At 43.0% G+C, this 13,531-nt stretch overlaps 1 protein-coding gene across 2 annotated transcripts in view; it reads right to left on the reverse strand.

Moving 5' to 3' along the window:
* SLAIN2 (SLAIN motif family member 2) overlaps positions 1–12,091 on the reverse strand; it is a 35,996-nt gene extending 23,905 nt beyond the window's left edge. The window contains exons 1-2 of one of the 2 annotated variants that reach the window (XM_035550735.2): positions 11,552–12,091; positions 2,310–2,458 (exon numbers count right to left, since the gene is read on the reverse strand). In XM_035550735.2, coding sequence (XP_035406628.1) covers positions 2,310–2,458; positions 11,552–11,925 — 523 coding nt within the window. In that variant the 5' untranslated portion in view covers positions 11,926–12,091. The remainder of the gene's footprint in view (positions 1–2,309; positions 2,459–11,551) is intronic. The other variant, XM_035550724.2, reaches the window with a different exon arrangement.
* Between the last annotated feature and the right edge of the window lie 1,440 nt (positions 12,092–13,531).

The raw sequence follows: 13,531 nt of genomic DNA on the forward strand, positions 1-13,531 counted from the left end.
AAAAAGGCATTGTGCATCATGAGTTCTCAGTAACTGCTCACAGAATCATGGAGCTGAAAGCCCCTCTTCCCTTCTTTATCACCACACAATGGAAAAAGATTATACGAACAAAGAAGAAAAGCTGGAATACAAGAGCACATTTGAGACTGAGAAACAGCAAAAAGATTACATTAGAAAGATATAATAGGAGCTGACAAAGCTAAAATCATCAAGGCAAAAGAAACATCTACAAGGATTCAGGAGAGAAAGTAACAGTAGTACGAAAAGCATTATCAATGGAAACTGGAACTGAAATTTCTTAACCTATTACTAGCTACTGTTTCAGTTAAGTGACAGGGGTCCACAAGGGACAAACGCGATGTAAAATACAAAGCCCAGAATATTCTGGAAATCCTGGTGTAGAATCACACAAGAGGCACTATTTGTCTTTTCCAGTGGAGCTTCCTGCTACCCTACTGCTGCAAGTGGTCTGGTTGTTCTGAAGAACAATTTTTTCTGTTACAAGTTCACTTTTCCATGCAATCTTCTCCAACGAGCAGTATTACGGCCTGTCTCTTCTACCAGTAATATTTTCCCCTAATTAGTACTATAGGCTATCTGCTGTATTCTTGCAAGTGTCCCTGCCAGAAGCAGATTCTCAGGGATATGGAAAAAAAAAAGAGGTGAAGTTGCCTAGACTCAGTTTGAATGATCAAACTTTTAAGTCTGTTCATTTCATATGGTAGTGTCCTGCCACTCTGCTTCTACCGTGACTGAACTTTTAAAGATATTCTAGAGGTCACAGAATTTGTGGTACTTCTGGAATATTTCTACTCACCTCTGAAGAAAGGACAAAATTATTCATGTTTAACCTAACTACTATATAACGTAAATAACTATATAACCTAAATACTTAGTTAAGTCATACCATAAATTCTTCAGGCTCCCAAATTTGCATAATTTTTCATAAATCCCTGTGACCTGGGCACTTTCCATTGTTTAGAATTTCAGTCTATACCTGTAGGAAGTCTGTTAACTGTTCAGGAAAACTTCTAATAGACATTTGTCAAGGCTGCTTACACAAAGCACGAGAAATACGGAAAGAAAAAAGGTGACTCATACTGAAGGCACTTTCACCATTTTACTCACCAGTTTTATAAAAATGAGAACTGGATTTTCATGTTATCTACCAGCAATGTTTTCAAGTTTTATTAAGAACAATCTTTGTACAAATCAGAATAAAGACTGAATTGCTCCAGAGAAGAATCCAAAGAGGGGAAAAAAGTTACAGTCAAACTCAGCAAAGTTTATGTATGAAGGGTGGTTGGGAACACTTGTGGAACTAAGTTTTCAGATATTCTTAGCTCAAGTCCAATCATTCTGTTAATTCCTGCAGATAACAATTAAAGAAAAAATGTTGTCACATAGCACCAAAAAGAAGATGGACATATGGGGCAAGAATAGACATTCATAGTAAGAGAGAAAGGAATATCTCAGCATAACTTTTTTTTCCCTCCAGTAAAGATAAGTTCAAACAAAAGCTAAAATAAAGCAATTTTTGGAAAAGACTGAGAGGTTAAAACAAATGTAGAACATTCACTGGGAAAAGTATTGCTGGTAAGTTATCAAGAAAATTAACAAAGAAATCAGATGAACAGAAAATCCTAATCAGACCTTCAGCATTTTGCTGCTAATTTGACATCAGAAAAGCTGAGAATGAAAGGATGAAGATAGTATGCTTTCTTCCTCAAGGGCCAGGCACTCAGTCCTTTCCCAGATTCAAATATAACCAACTATGCTGTGTCAAGAAAGAATCAAACTCTGAACTTCTTAATCTAATGGTGACATCATCTTAGATTACTTGGGATGGGAAGAAAATGAATCAATATTACCTCCCCCAAAGTATTCAAGAAATTCAGCCTTCATTTTCTTAGATGGAATAAAGCAGCTCATCTAGCAAAAAACTAATCTCTGTGGTAACGTGCTGACATTACACAACAATTATGCTAGTTTAATACAGCCTTCTACTTTAAAGCAAGATCTCCAAGGTAAGGACATTGGCCAAAAGTTTTCAGAAAGAAACACATTTTTACTACGCAGGTGAAGTAACTCTGCAATCCTGACTCCTGGCTAATGCTTCCTTTCATTTTAGTCAGTGCAGAAAATTAGGAGAATGGATTACTGTTTGCAGACCACGACAACTTTAGACAGAAGTAACTGCTGCATCTCATCCTTTCCTCTCACAGCTATTATTGGCTGATTCTTATCCCTCTAAACTCTCTTCAGAACAAATATGCACAACCCAGTGGTGTTAGTATGAAGGAACTCACCTGACATCGTCTGTTCCAGCCTGTGGATCAGTGACTTTTTAGCACTTTCAATGTCAGGACTTGGGTAATCCAACACCTGCCTGCACCAAACTAACGGACTAACAGATTTTTGCACTGGAGTCAGTCTCTTCTTTGGGGATGTATATAGCCTGAAAAGAAGAAATAAAAATTATGAAGATCAAATGGGCATTAAAAAGGGCACGTAAGAAAATACTGCATAGTACGCTATTTCCATTCTTGTACTCTACCTACAGTACAATCCCAAAATATAATGAAAGCACAAGCTTTAGTTTAAAATTAATGATTTTGGATACACGGTAATACTAATAACACATGGCTATCCAAAGACTTCTGTCAAGAGCTGATGCCTACATTGCTACTCTGTGAAAAACTGATTGATATGCCAGAAACAAACATCTTTCCTTTTCAAACACGGGTATATGGACAATTTCACTCCGTCGCATAAACACACAACTGAGGATTGATCTTATTGATTTAAGTAATATTCACCTTAAAGAAGGAAATGAAGCACTACCCAGCATGCAACTGTAGTTTTCCTAAATGCAAAGATGTTGGCAAGTGATAAGCACCTTAATAGCCAAGCAACAGTGCTGAAGTACACAGGACACATCTCCTATTTCAGTATCCTCGAATGATATGCATTTTCTTTCTACTTATAACTTGTACCATAGCACCTGATCCTTTAATTTTCATTTGAACACAGAACAAAGAGACTATCTTTGTCCTAAGGGGTGGACAGTCAAGCATTAAAAACAAGGAACAACAGATAATGCATGCAGGAGAGTACAGGGAAACAATGAGACCATATTGTTCTGGAGGACATGCTGAGGCCTTTGCCCATCAGCAGCCCCATTCATCTATTTTAACTTCAGCATTCCACGATGGAAGAAATAAATATTCCATTTGAAAGCCTCTAAACATGTAGCTGAAAACTCACCCTCCCTCAACAAACAATTTAAAGGCAAAGTCAAATCCAATCACTCACAAGGGGGATATTTAAGCCTTATCTTTGGACTAAAAGCGAACTTGGATATTTGCTTCAGCAAAAGACAACAGTGATCTGCAAGATCTGCAGCTCTACCTAGAGCTTTTGCATGTGCAGAAATGGTTAAATGAGTGTTTCTTCTAGGAGTATCCAATGACAGACTTCGTATCCCAAGTGAATATGGTTGTATGCTTCACACCATGGCTTAGGAGCATTTGACAGCCTAGCCAGTATGCTTCTACACACAACTTCCTGTTCCCTTTATGCCAATGACAGCAGCACAGACATTATTCTCCACTGGTCTATTAAGAGATTATTAACTGACCCTTCTTCCGTAGTTCTTGGTTTGTTTTTATAAACAGCTTGAAAGAATTTTATTTTTAATTACTGCTATTAAGGTTGCTTCTTACAAGAGCTTCCCAAAAAGCATATTTAAAAATCACCAGGAACATCTTACCCAAAACAAGGATCACTTTGTCCAGAGCATACTCTAATCCATTCTTCCCCCAAACGCCACAACTAAAAGGCTACGTCTGCAAATGCAGAACGGAGGATTATGACTACTTACCAAGTTTTCACACAAAACCAAAGCAGCTTGTAACAATGCAAACAAAAAACAAAACAAATGCTGCCCATGCAGCTTAATGCCCAGCATGACACTGGGCAGAGGGTACCACTGATTTTGTAGAGATCCTTGTAAGCACTGCCCCTAAGAAAAGCTAAGAATCCATCACATATTTATATCATCGAATATCCCTGGAAAGGACAGGAACTTCTTGATTTTCACAGTTCTATGGCAACAATTACACAACACAAATTGCTGTACTTTATGCAGTTATCTACATGGAGTTAATGACAACGTTTAACACTTACTAGCTCTCTAACACTTTGAATGTACTTTTACTGTCTTTCCTGCACTCTTGTCTGTCCTAAGACAGGGTTACACGGTACAGAGAAGCATCAAAGGCAACAAAGCCAACTCGTGTGCTGTGCGGAGAGGACTCCCAGCTCCCTGGATAGCTGGCATGCCGTGCTGTGTTTGAGAAGTTCCATGCACGTTTGAAGTGTTTACAGTAATACCCAGTGCAATGGGCAAGAAATTAAAATACATGTCCCCTTTTTAAAGATGCACACAACAGTTATCCTGAATGAACCTACAAGACTGATCAAAATGGCACCTGATCTTTTAAGCTCCACCACATTATTTTCTGCAATTTGCAGCTGTTGCATTTGTTTCACAAATAGTTTATCTACTGAAACAATTCAGGCTCACACAGCTCCTACTTTCCCACTCCCCTTCAGACCAAACACATACTGCAGACTCTCCCACCTCTTTCCAGCCACTTTGCCTTTGAACGTTTTTGTTTCACCCTACAGATCAAGAAAGGCAGAACTTGAGAATATTTCATGCTACTCCACTATCGCATGATAAGCACATGTGCATCAATGCAGTAACACAATGACTCTTTCAAGACAGTTTCTTTTACATTGTGCAATTATCAATTCTCATTATTACAAAGCAGCGATCGTTATTCTGCATCTGAGAAAGAACAGCCAATCTTAAGTTTTTAAACTGACACAGTTCTTCTCGCTTTGCCTAATTTTAATCAAGAAAATTAAGATCAATGGCAAGGCGAAGGACTGGAGTCACACTTCCACTCTCTGTTCCCAATAGCAGAAAGGATACTGCAGAATTAAAATAAGCATGTAGAAATTCCCTCATAAAGCTAAGCAATCGTCTGTGTCAAACTACTGCTTGACTCAAAGGCTGCAGGCCCCCTCTAGCTGAAGAGCTTCCCAGAAAAGACTTGTTCCCATTTGTACCTGTTCACGTGTTCAACAGCACCGTGACTGCTGATTGGCAGCACGGCAACTCTAAGGCTGAAGATCACCAATGGCTTCATACACCTTTAAACACCACAAAATCACCTTCTAAAAACAGGAAATGGAAAACGATTGAGGAAGCTGACAGCTTACGGTTACCACCCATATTTCAAATGTTAGCACACCAGAAAAATTGCACTGTGATCCACAAGAGAGTAGGGACACAACCAGAGTTTAGTGCCACAAGATCAAGTAAAAGAAAACAGTACACAGAAAGAAGCTCAGGGGCTTTCACCTGATTTGAAAGGGTACTAAGAAGCCCAGGCACTGCGACTGCGCTGCACACTGTACCATTTCCTTCCTTCAGCTGTAACACTAGTTGCTATGTCACAGCGGCACCAATCTGAAATTTTAAGTAGTCAGGGACTCTACAGATTAATCCTAGGAAGACACGGCACAAAAAGGGAAAAGCTTTTGCAGAAAGACAACTGTCACTACACGCTCATATGATAATGCCAGCCTAACATGGCAAGCCACAGCACGCTGCACTGGGACACAGCTGAGCTGGAAGAAGCTCTGAAGAAAGAGGACAGGACACCGAGACAGGAACGGATTAGTTCCATAATCATTACCTCACCTGATGAGCACCTTCCATCGCACTGCGTTACAATACAAGCAGCTCGTTGCCACAGGCACGGAGCCAGAAGCCAAGCTTCTAACCAGGAAGAAGGGAGGAGTCTTTCTGAACCAAAACCCTTCTGCTGCTCGAGTGCAGAAGAAAAACGCACAGATAAATGTGAAATAGCAGATCAGATTAGATGGAAGATGGCAAGCTGAAGGACCTGGAGTCAAAGCTTGTTTATTTTGGTCACATTAGCTTTAAGCAAAAACAATCACACATGATAGAGACAAGGAAACATCAGTGGACAAAACACATCACAGACAAAAGTGGGATGAAGAGAGCAACTTGAAGAGAAGACCCAAAGGAAAAATGGATATCTAAGGACAGATCAGTAAGACACTCCCCTAGAAGAGAGGGGAAAAAACACGAGGTAAAGCTACTACAAGTAAATAAAGCAACAGACAGGAATATAGGACAGCCTTGGAAATCCAGTTTTGGACAAAACATCATCAACCTAAACTTTTAGATGAATCTAAAATTCTTGGAGATACTTTTTGGAGCACTTTGAGATAAATTTTAAGGTGAATTTTGAATAAACAGCTACAGGTGAAAAACTGAAGAGACCCTCTGGTTTTAAAGAAAAAACACTATTTAGCATCCCTGAACATACTTGGCCCACAGACTTCCTTTTGCCTCCTCCTGCACCCCTGTCAAGTACCAGCTGTCTCTCAAAAACAAGGAGATGAATACTACAAAAATGCTTTGACAGCCTTTATACCAGTAGAGAGTTAAAGAATCTGGACTTTCTAATCGGACAAGTCTCATTAAATCCTCCTATTATAATTGCACTTCTAACTACATGGTGTTATTTTCAAGTAGAAGTGGAAAGTTTCAGGGCTTGCAAAGTGCACCTGGGAGCAAAACTACCACAACAATTAAAGACCGGTTAGTTTCTGGAAATTATAGCCCTTGCTCATTTCCTCATCTCAAAGGAACATGTTACTGTCTGAGAGAGATATTGTAAAAAAAAAAAAAAAAAAAAAAAAAAATGGGACAAGAGGCCTTCAAGAGCTTGGAAGACTCCTGTAACACCATGATGCAGCTTTCCTGGAACTGTCACACAAACTCTGTACAGACTTTGGGAAGGTTTTCACAAGGAATTTGTTGGAGCACGCATACTCTAATATGGTATTGTTACTTACAGGGAAAGAAGTTGAGAAGTTTCGTGTCCTGTTAAACATGTTCCAAAATAAGCCTGTTTAATTACTAGGCTCAAGAGCTCTACCAACACCTATAAGAAGGCAGAAATGTGGACCATGCCTAAACAAGACATGATTATGAGGTACATTTTAGCAATATTTTTAAGACAATAAAGGAAATCTGTACCAAAGCTTTCATGATATATAAATATCAACCATATTTAAAAGCCATAAATATCACACAGAGTCAGAAATGGAAAAAAATTATTCCCTGGGATTCTTTCAGCAGTCCCCAAACATCTATTTCACAACAAAATGGATATCTCAAGGACATTAGTCTTTGATGTTACCAGTTGTTACATTTAATTAGCTGATAATTTCTGTAATCCTTACTCATCTCACATGCTTCTTGTCACGTTGTCTCCTAGTTTGAGGAGCCTTTATCTGAATTTGGTTAAAAAACACCACAGACTTCAAATCAGATTCATACTTAGTCTGCCAGAAAATGAAAAGCATTGCTTTCTCTTTTACTTAAATCACCACGCTGGAATTGATCCGAACCTGTTCGGTTTCCAAGAGGCCCACGCCACATTGACACAGAGCAGTTTTAGCAGCCCAACAGGAAATTCTGCAATGCAATTCCAGCAGCGGGATGTCACCCAGGTGCAGCTCTAGCCCAAAACACCCAACATTTTGCTAGTTTACCATGGCATACTTTACAGTCCCAAAATGCAAAGCCAGTGCTCACTGAACATTAAGCAATGAGATGAAAGACGATCACTGCGAATCATTACAGATGAGAATTGTATTTTTATCCTCTCTCAGAACAGCACCATAGCCAGCTAATTGGAACGGATGACTAGAACAGAAGTGTAAACTATTAAAAATAGGTATCACTTTTACAGAAATAGCTGCTGAACGACAGCACATGGAGTAGTAAGAGTATTTGCTTTCCATTTTAAACAGGCTACCCAACCAATATAAGGCCTTCAAAAACACTGAAAATATTAATTTGAAATATTAACGTGAACAACTAATTCCAGTAATTTAACTTTAAACATCCAGCAAATGCCTTCTGTCTAGAAATGAAGTCAGCCAGCCATGGGCTACTCCTGCCCTACCAGGGAGGCTTGAAACTGAAGTGAAACGTGACATGAAAACACCGGTCAGCACAGGCTGCCTTTTATAGCAGCATCATTTAAAGAGGATGCAACTGCTCCGAAGTTTGCTGGGCAGCACGTGTAAAGCAGATAGACAGCAACCTCTACACTCTGCTGTACACATGCTGCATACAAGTTTGGGAAAAAAAAAAATCACCACAGGTTTTTCTCTCCCTTTTAAAAGAAAGTTTCTCTGAAAGTGACCGTGCAACAAGTTACCGCAAAGCCAGTTACAGCGTGGATCCACCGTACGTTAACTACGCTACGGTAATTGTCCACGTGTGCACACTTATCCTGCAATAAACTGGAGACAGCTCACTTTTAAGCAGCAGCACAGCAGGCCACCCTGCGTACTGTTAGCGAGTCATCTCCGGTGCGCTACATGCTCACGCCCAACCTTGTCGCGCCAGCACGCCAGGCAGCTGTGTACTGCCTCCTGCCTCTCCACTCCGGCCCTTCTCCACTCCGGTCCCCCTTCCTGCCCTCCTGTCTTTTTAATCGGTTTACAGAAAGACCTGATCACACTGAAATCTGAAAAAAAAAAAAAAAAAAAAAATCAATCCAGACTGGCTCAAGAACAGCTAAACAGGCACACTTATACAAATGCATCGCCAAAATTAGCGTTAACTTCTTGATAAAGTCATTAGTAAGCCTAAAACAAACTCTCAGCAGGACTAGGTAAAGTTCAGTACACTGGGCATGTGTGCATGGGGCTATTTGCAACGTCAGGACCATATTAGGAATAAAGTCTGAGCCCCTTAACTAGGATTCGGAAGCACTAATCTAGTGTGAGCATTAAATGTAAAATAATACAGTTTTAGCAGTGAAGAAAGGTATTTCTTCTGCCACAATGAGGCCGCAGACCACTTCATGACGAGGTCTGTGAATACAGACTGAAAAAATGCCCACATTACACAAAGCTGAGAGAACCAGCACCCTTCTTCATCTATTATCTCCCACAGCAACATCCTCCTGAAGTCAGCAGCCAAGACAAATCTAGGCTTCTCTGTGCAGACGAATCAACAGATGAACCACTTTTAATGCTCGAGCTGTGATTTAAATTTAGTTTGTTTCCATCTGAGGTTTCCTCAATTGGTAAGTGGATTGTACCTCTACAGAGGTATAATCCTACAGTTCAAATGGGATTTTGGGATAAGCAGGAGCGATCCAAATCCACTTGAATCACGAAGAGTTCACACAAGGATTAATTTTAGTTGAGTACATTCACTCTTTTCACAGTTGATTCAACTACTTGTTGAGTGGCCTTGCGTAAGCAAGGCCTTAAGAGTAGGATCTTTACAAAAGTTTAAGAGAAATCCACTTACATCATCCCTTCTATTTTCAGAGTTGTTTCTTTTTGGCTGATCCACTAGCGCTCTCAAGATTTCCAGCTTCATTTAGAGCAATAACCTCTGTTTACCAAATGCACAAAGATCTGGTTTGATTTTTTTTTTTAAATTGGCGTTCCTGCCTATGGCAGAGGGGGGTGGAACTAGAAGATCTTTGAGGTCCCTTCCAACCCAAGCCATTCTATGGCTCTGTGAAGATAAAGTCATCCTACCTTCATAAGAAAAAAATGTCTTAAGACTACTTAGTGCCTCAACAGTTGAATTAAATGGTCTTCAGAAATTGCAGGAGTTTGATTTCCACTTAAAAAAAATAATTTGGAAAAAAAAAAATCCACCTGCCAACTTTTCAATCTAACCAAACCACATCTATCATTAAGTGCATAGTAAATTACAGCATGAAAGCACAAAGGTTTTTTTAATTACATATTGATATTTCTTGACATGTGCTACAACAAGTAAATGTTTAAAACTACTCATTTCAAGTTCTTTTATCTCTCAGTCACTGTCCTACATCTGAGACAGAAATTTAGTGTTATAGTCACTATAATATTAGGAAAGGAGCAAAGACTTGCAGCAAACTGCACTTCAGTTCTGTTGTCTTTTGAGGACTGGAATTTGCATAGAAACGCAACTGAAGCCACAATAACAGGCAGCATAAGTGCCAAACACCTGACACCAGCAAGTGCGGTGCTGAGTGAACTCTGCCGCCTGCCCACGAGCGCCCAGAGCTGCGTAAACAAAACCACGCTGCATTTATGTCATCACTGTCACCGTATGCTGTTGTGACATTAACTTTCACTGAAGAGACGTATTATGGTTCCTACGATTTAGGATTAGAATAAAAACAATAACAGCTATTGTCACTAGAAAACATGACACTCACAAATTTTTCCATCCCGCTCCAAACTTACAATACAAATTCAGAATATTTTATTTCCCTAACGTGCTATAAACCAGTAGATTACAAGGCATAACTTGGGAAATAAGAGTAGCTGTTCTGCACGGACTCGTCATCTGGAAGATGATGCCTTGTTTTATTTTAGTAGGCTTGTGTTGGATCAGAATAAATTTATGCTCTCATACTTCTCTAGTGGATCAGGCTGGATGTCAGGCTAATAGCTTAATAACTTATCTGAGGAAATATACACACTGTATTCTCCCTGAGCAACGAAACATTGCCCACGCATGAAATCATTTAAGTGTTTTTAATAGCGTTAATTACTCTGATTTTCTTTTTTTAACAAAAGTCTGTTTGTAAGGGTGTCAGTTCTAGAAAAAGACCTTTGCAGCTGAACTTTATAACCATCTCTGAGCCCAGTCGGACTGCTTTTGTTACTCTTTTCCTCGCAGTACACATTTGCCCTGCATTTCCCCGTTGATACCATGCTCCTCCCCACTGCTTCTCCCAGAGCTCTTATGTTGCTCCTCAACTAGTGTCATGGGAAACTTCAGAAAGACAGCTGGAGAACAGCATGACGTTAAGAGAAAGGAAACCTTCTTGATTCACAGTAGAAGCTCATCAAACTGTCACAAAGAGAAGGTGACACCCGCTGGTGTTTCTGCTGGAGCAGCAGGGTAAGCAGTCCACTTAAAAAAAAAAAAAAAGAGGGATGGCCTAAAGTAAACTGTGGTGTTATAAAGCTAGCAATAAGTGAAACCGTGCAAGCCAACGCATTTCTGAGATGAAGGAGCACGTCACGTTTGCTGCCTTTATAGCGAGAAGAAATCCCAGCTTTCAACCTGCCTGATGCGTTTCAGGAAGTAGCACAGCACCGTGGCTCACCCTGCGCCACCCCAAAAATCCTTCCACAGGTCCCCCAACACCTCCCCGCCTTCCCAACCTGTGCCACCCCATCCCACCGCCTCGGCGGCCCGACCGGAGCCGGCTCTCGGCATAACCCCACCGCGGCCCAACAAACAAAAGCTGCGGGGCCTCGGGGAGGAGGAGTACCGCCATGGGCGGCCCCCGAACCCTCAGAGCCACGAGCCCTTCGCCAAGCCCCGCAGGGCGAGGCTGCCTCCCCGCACAAAGCCCCCAGATCACCGCCTGGAGCCGGGGCCCCCCGGAGCCGCCTTCCTCACCAGCCGGTCTCGTCCTCCTCGCAGCCGGCCAGGCGCTCCAGCTCGTCGGGCCGCAGCAGCGCCGCGTCGTCCAGCAGGCCGTCGCCTTCCCCGCCGGGCTCCTCGGGGGGCGGCCGCCGCCCCGCGGCCCTGGGGCCGGGGCTGGGGCTGAGGCAGCGGCCGTCGGCCGGCAGGGAGGAGGCGGCGGCGGCGAGGAGGGGGGACCCCGGTGAGGCCCCGCTGCCGGCCAGGGGCCGCTTGGGGCTGGCGGGGCCGGCGGGCAGGGCGGCGTGGCGGCTGCGGAGCTGCTCGTTCTGCTTCTCCAGCTTCTTCACCAGCTCCTGCAGCTTCCGCACCTCCGCGTCCGCGTTCACGCCCGGGACCGCGTCCTCCATGGCGGCTGAGGGGAGGGGGCTCCTCCGCCCCGTCTACATGGCCGGGCGGCCCGCGGCTAAGGGAGGGGAGGAGGGCGGAGCGGGGCGGGCGCTGCCACCTCCTCCTCAGCGGCGCCGGCGGGCGGCGGCGGAGAGGGCGGAGGGCTCGCGTCCGGCCGCCGCCGCCGCCATCTTGTCGCCTCCCTCCGGGCCGCCCCGCCGCGTGACGTCAGGGCGCTCAGGCGGAGAGCGCCGCCGCCGCCCGCCCGCCCGAGCATCGCTTCGCCCTCAGTTGGGGTGCGGCGGTCGGGGTGAGGGGGTGGGGGCGTGCTGCTCGCTGCGGGGAGGGCCTCGCCCTAGCGCCCCGAAAATTTGGGGGTGTGGGCTGCTAGGCGTAAGTGCAGCAGGTTGGCGTGCGGAGAGCAGGATGGGGTCGCTTTATTGCTTTATGCAGCGCTCCCCAGTTAAAAATTCTTACCTCTTTCTGCACACCCTTGTTTGAGAGTTGTGCTGAGGTAGTTATCCGCCGTCACAGTCAGACTCTTCCAGAATCCAGGCCTTTAATCCATAAATACTATTCATGTAATAGTTTCACCTGAACAAGTATCACCTGGTGTTTAACTAAATCAAAGTACTTCTCGGCTGGGATATTTTAATAAAGCAGTTTCTAAAGTTAATAAGGCAGTTAATAAAGTTACTATCAGGGAAATCAGCTTTCATTATTTGCTGGCAAAGCAAACTTTTTATCAGAAGAAAACTACTACAGGTATGCCTGATTGTCAAAAGTATAAAAGTATTAAAACAGTTTTGGCCCATAAAACAAGTAAGTCTCAAGGCCTTTGGGACTCTGCTAGGTATCACTCTGCTCATTGATGCTACATGAATAACCATTAGTTGCTCTCCAATTAATTGGAGATTGCTCTGTAAACAAGTTTGTAAATACAGTTCATTCTCTGTATCACTTGGTACCAAGTGCCTTAATGAAATCCAGATATGTTCTATCAGCACAGTTAATTTTATTAACAGAACTTGCAGTCCTCCAAACGGCAAGAAAAGCAATAAAGTTTTTAATAATAAGGACATTTGGTGACCCTGTGACACTTCTGGTGACACTGCTGACAGTTCAATGGTTGGTGGGTGTAAAAGCAGTCTTATATTGAGAAGTTTATTTTAACTCAGAGTATTTATACAATGATCATACAGTGTAGCTTCCTTATTCTTTAACTATCCTCAGACCAGATGTTGGCCACCTGCATAAATCATGCTTTTGTAAGAGAGTAGGAGCAGTTTGGTCCTATGTGTCCTGCAGCTACGGGGATCAGGATGGGGCTGATGGCTGGGGACAGGAGGGGAACAAAGTGAGTGAGGCCTGAAGAAGGGCTGTGCTGGAGGAATGAGGCAGACAGCACAGAGAAGAACTGGGACCAGAGAGAGCCCTGGGCTCCTGGGGGTGCTGAGTCAAACTGCAGCTGTTTGTTGTGATTGTGTCATCACAGGGCATCAGTCATCACAATGGGATGTAATGCCACAGCTCCAGGAGTGCTCTGGGGGCTGCCAACATCCTGCCTGTCCTCTGCTTCAGTCTTCCTCCTGTCTTTCCCCAGTCCCTTTTGTGGTCTGTCTGTCC

Source organism: Cygnus atratus, chromosome 4 (genome assembly GCF_013377495.2).
Source record: "Cygnus atratus isolate AKBS03 ecotype Queensland, Australia chromosome 4, CAtr_DNAZoo_HiC_assembly, whole genome shotgun sequence".
In the NCBI taxonomy this organism is placed as follows: domain Eukaryota; kingdom Metazoa; phylum Chordata; class Aves; order Anseriformes; family Anatidae; genus Cygnus; species Cygnus atratus.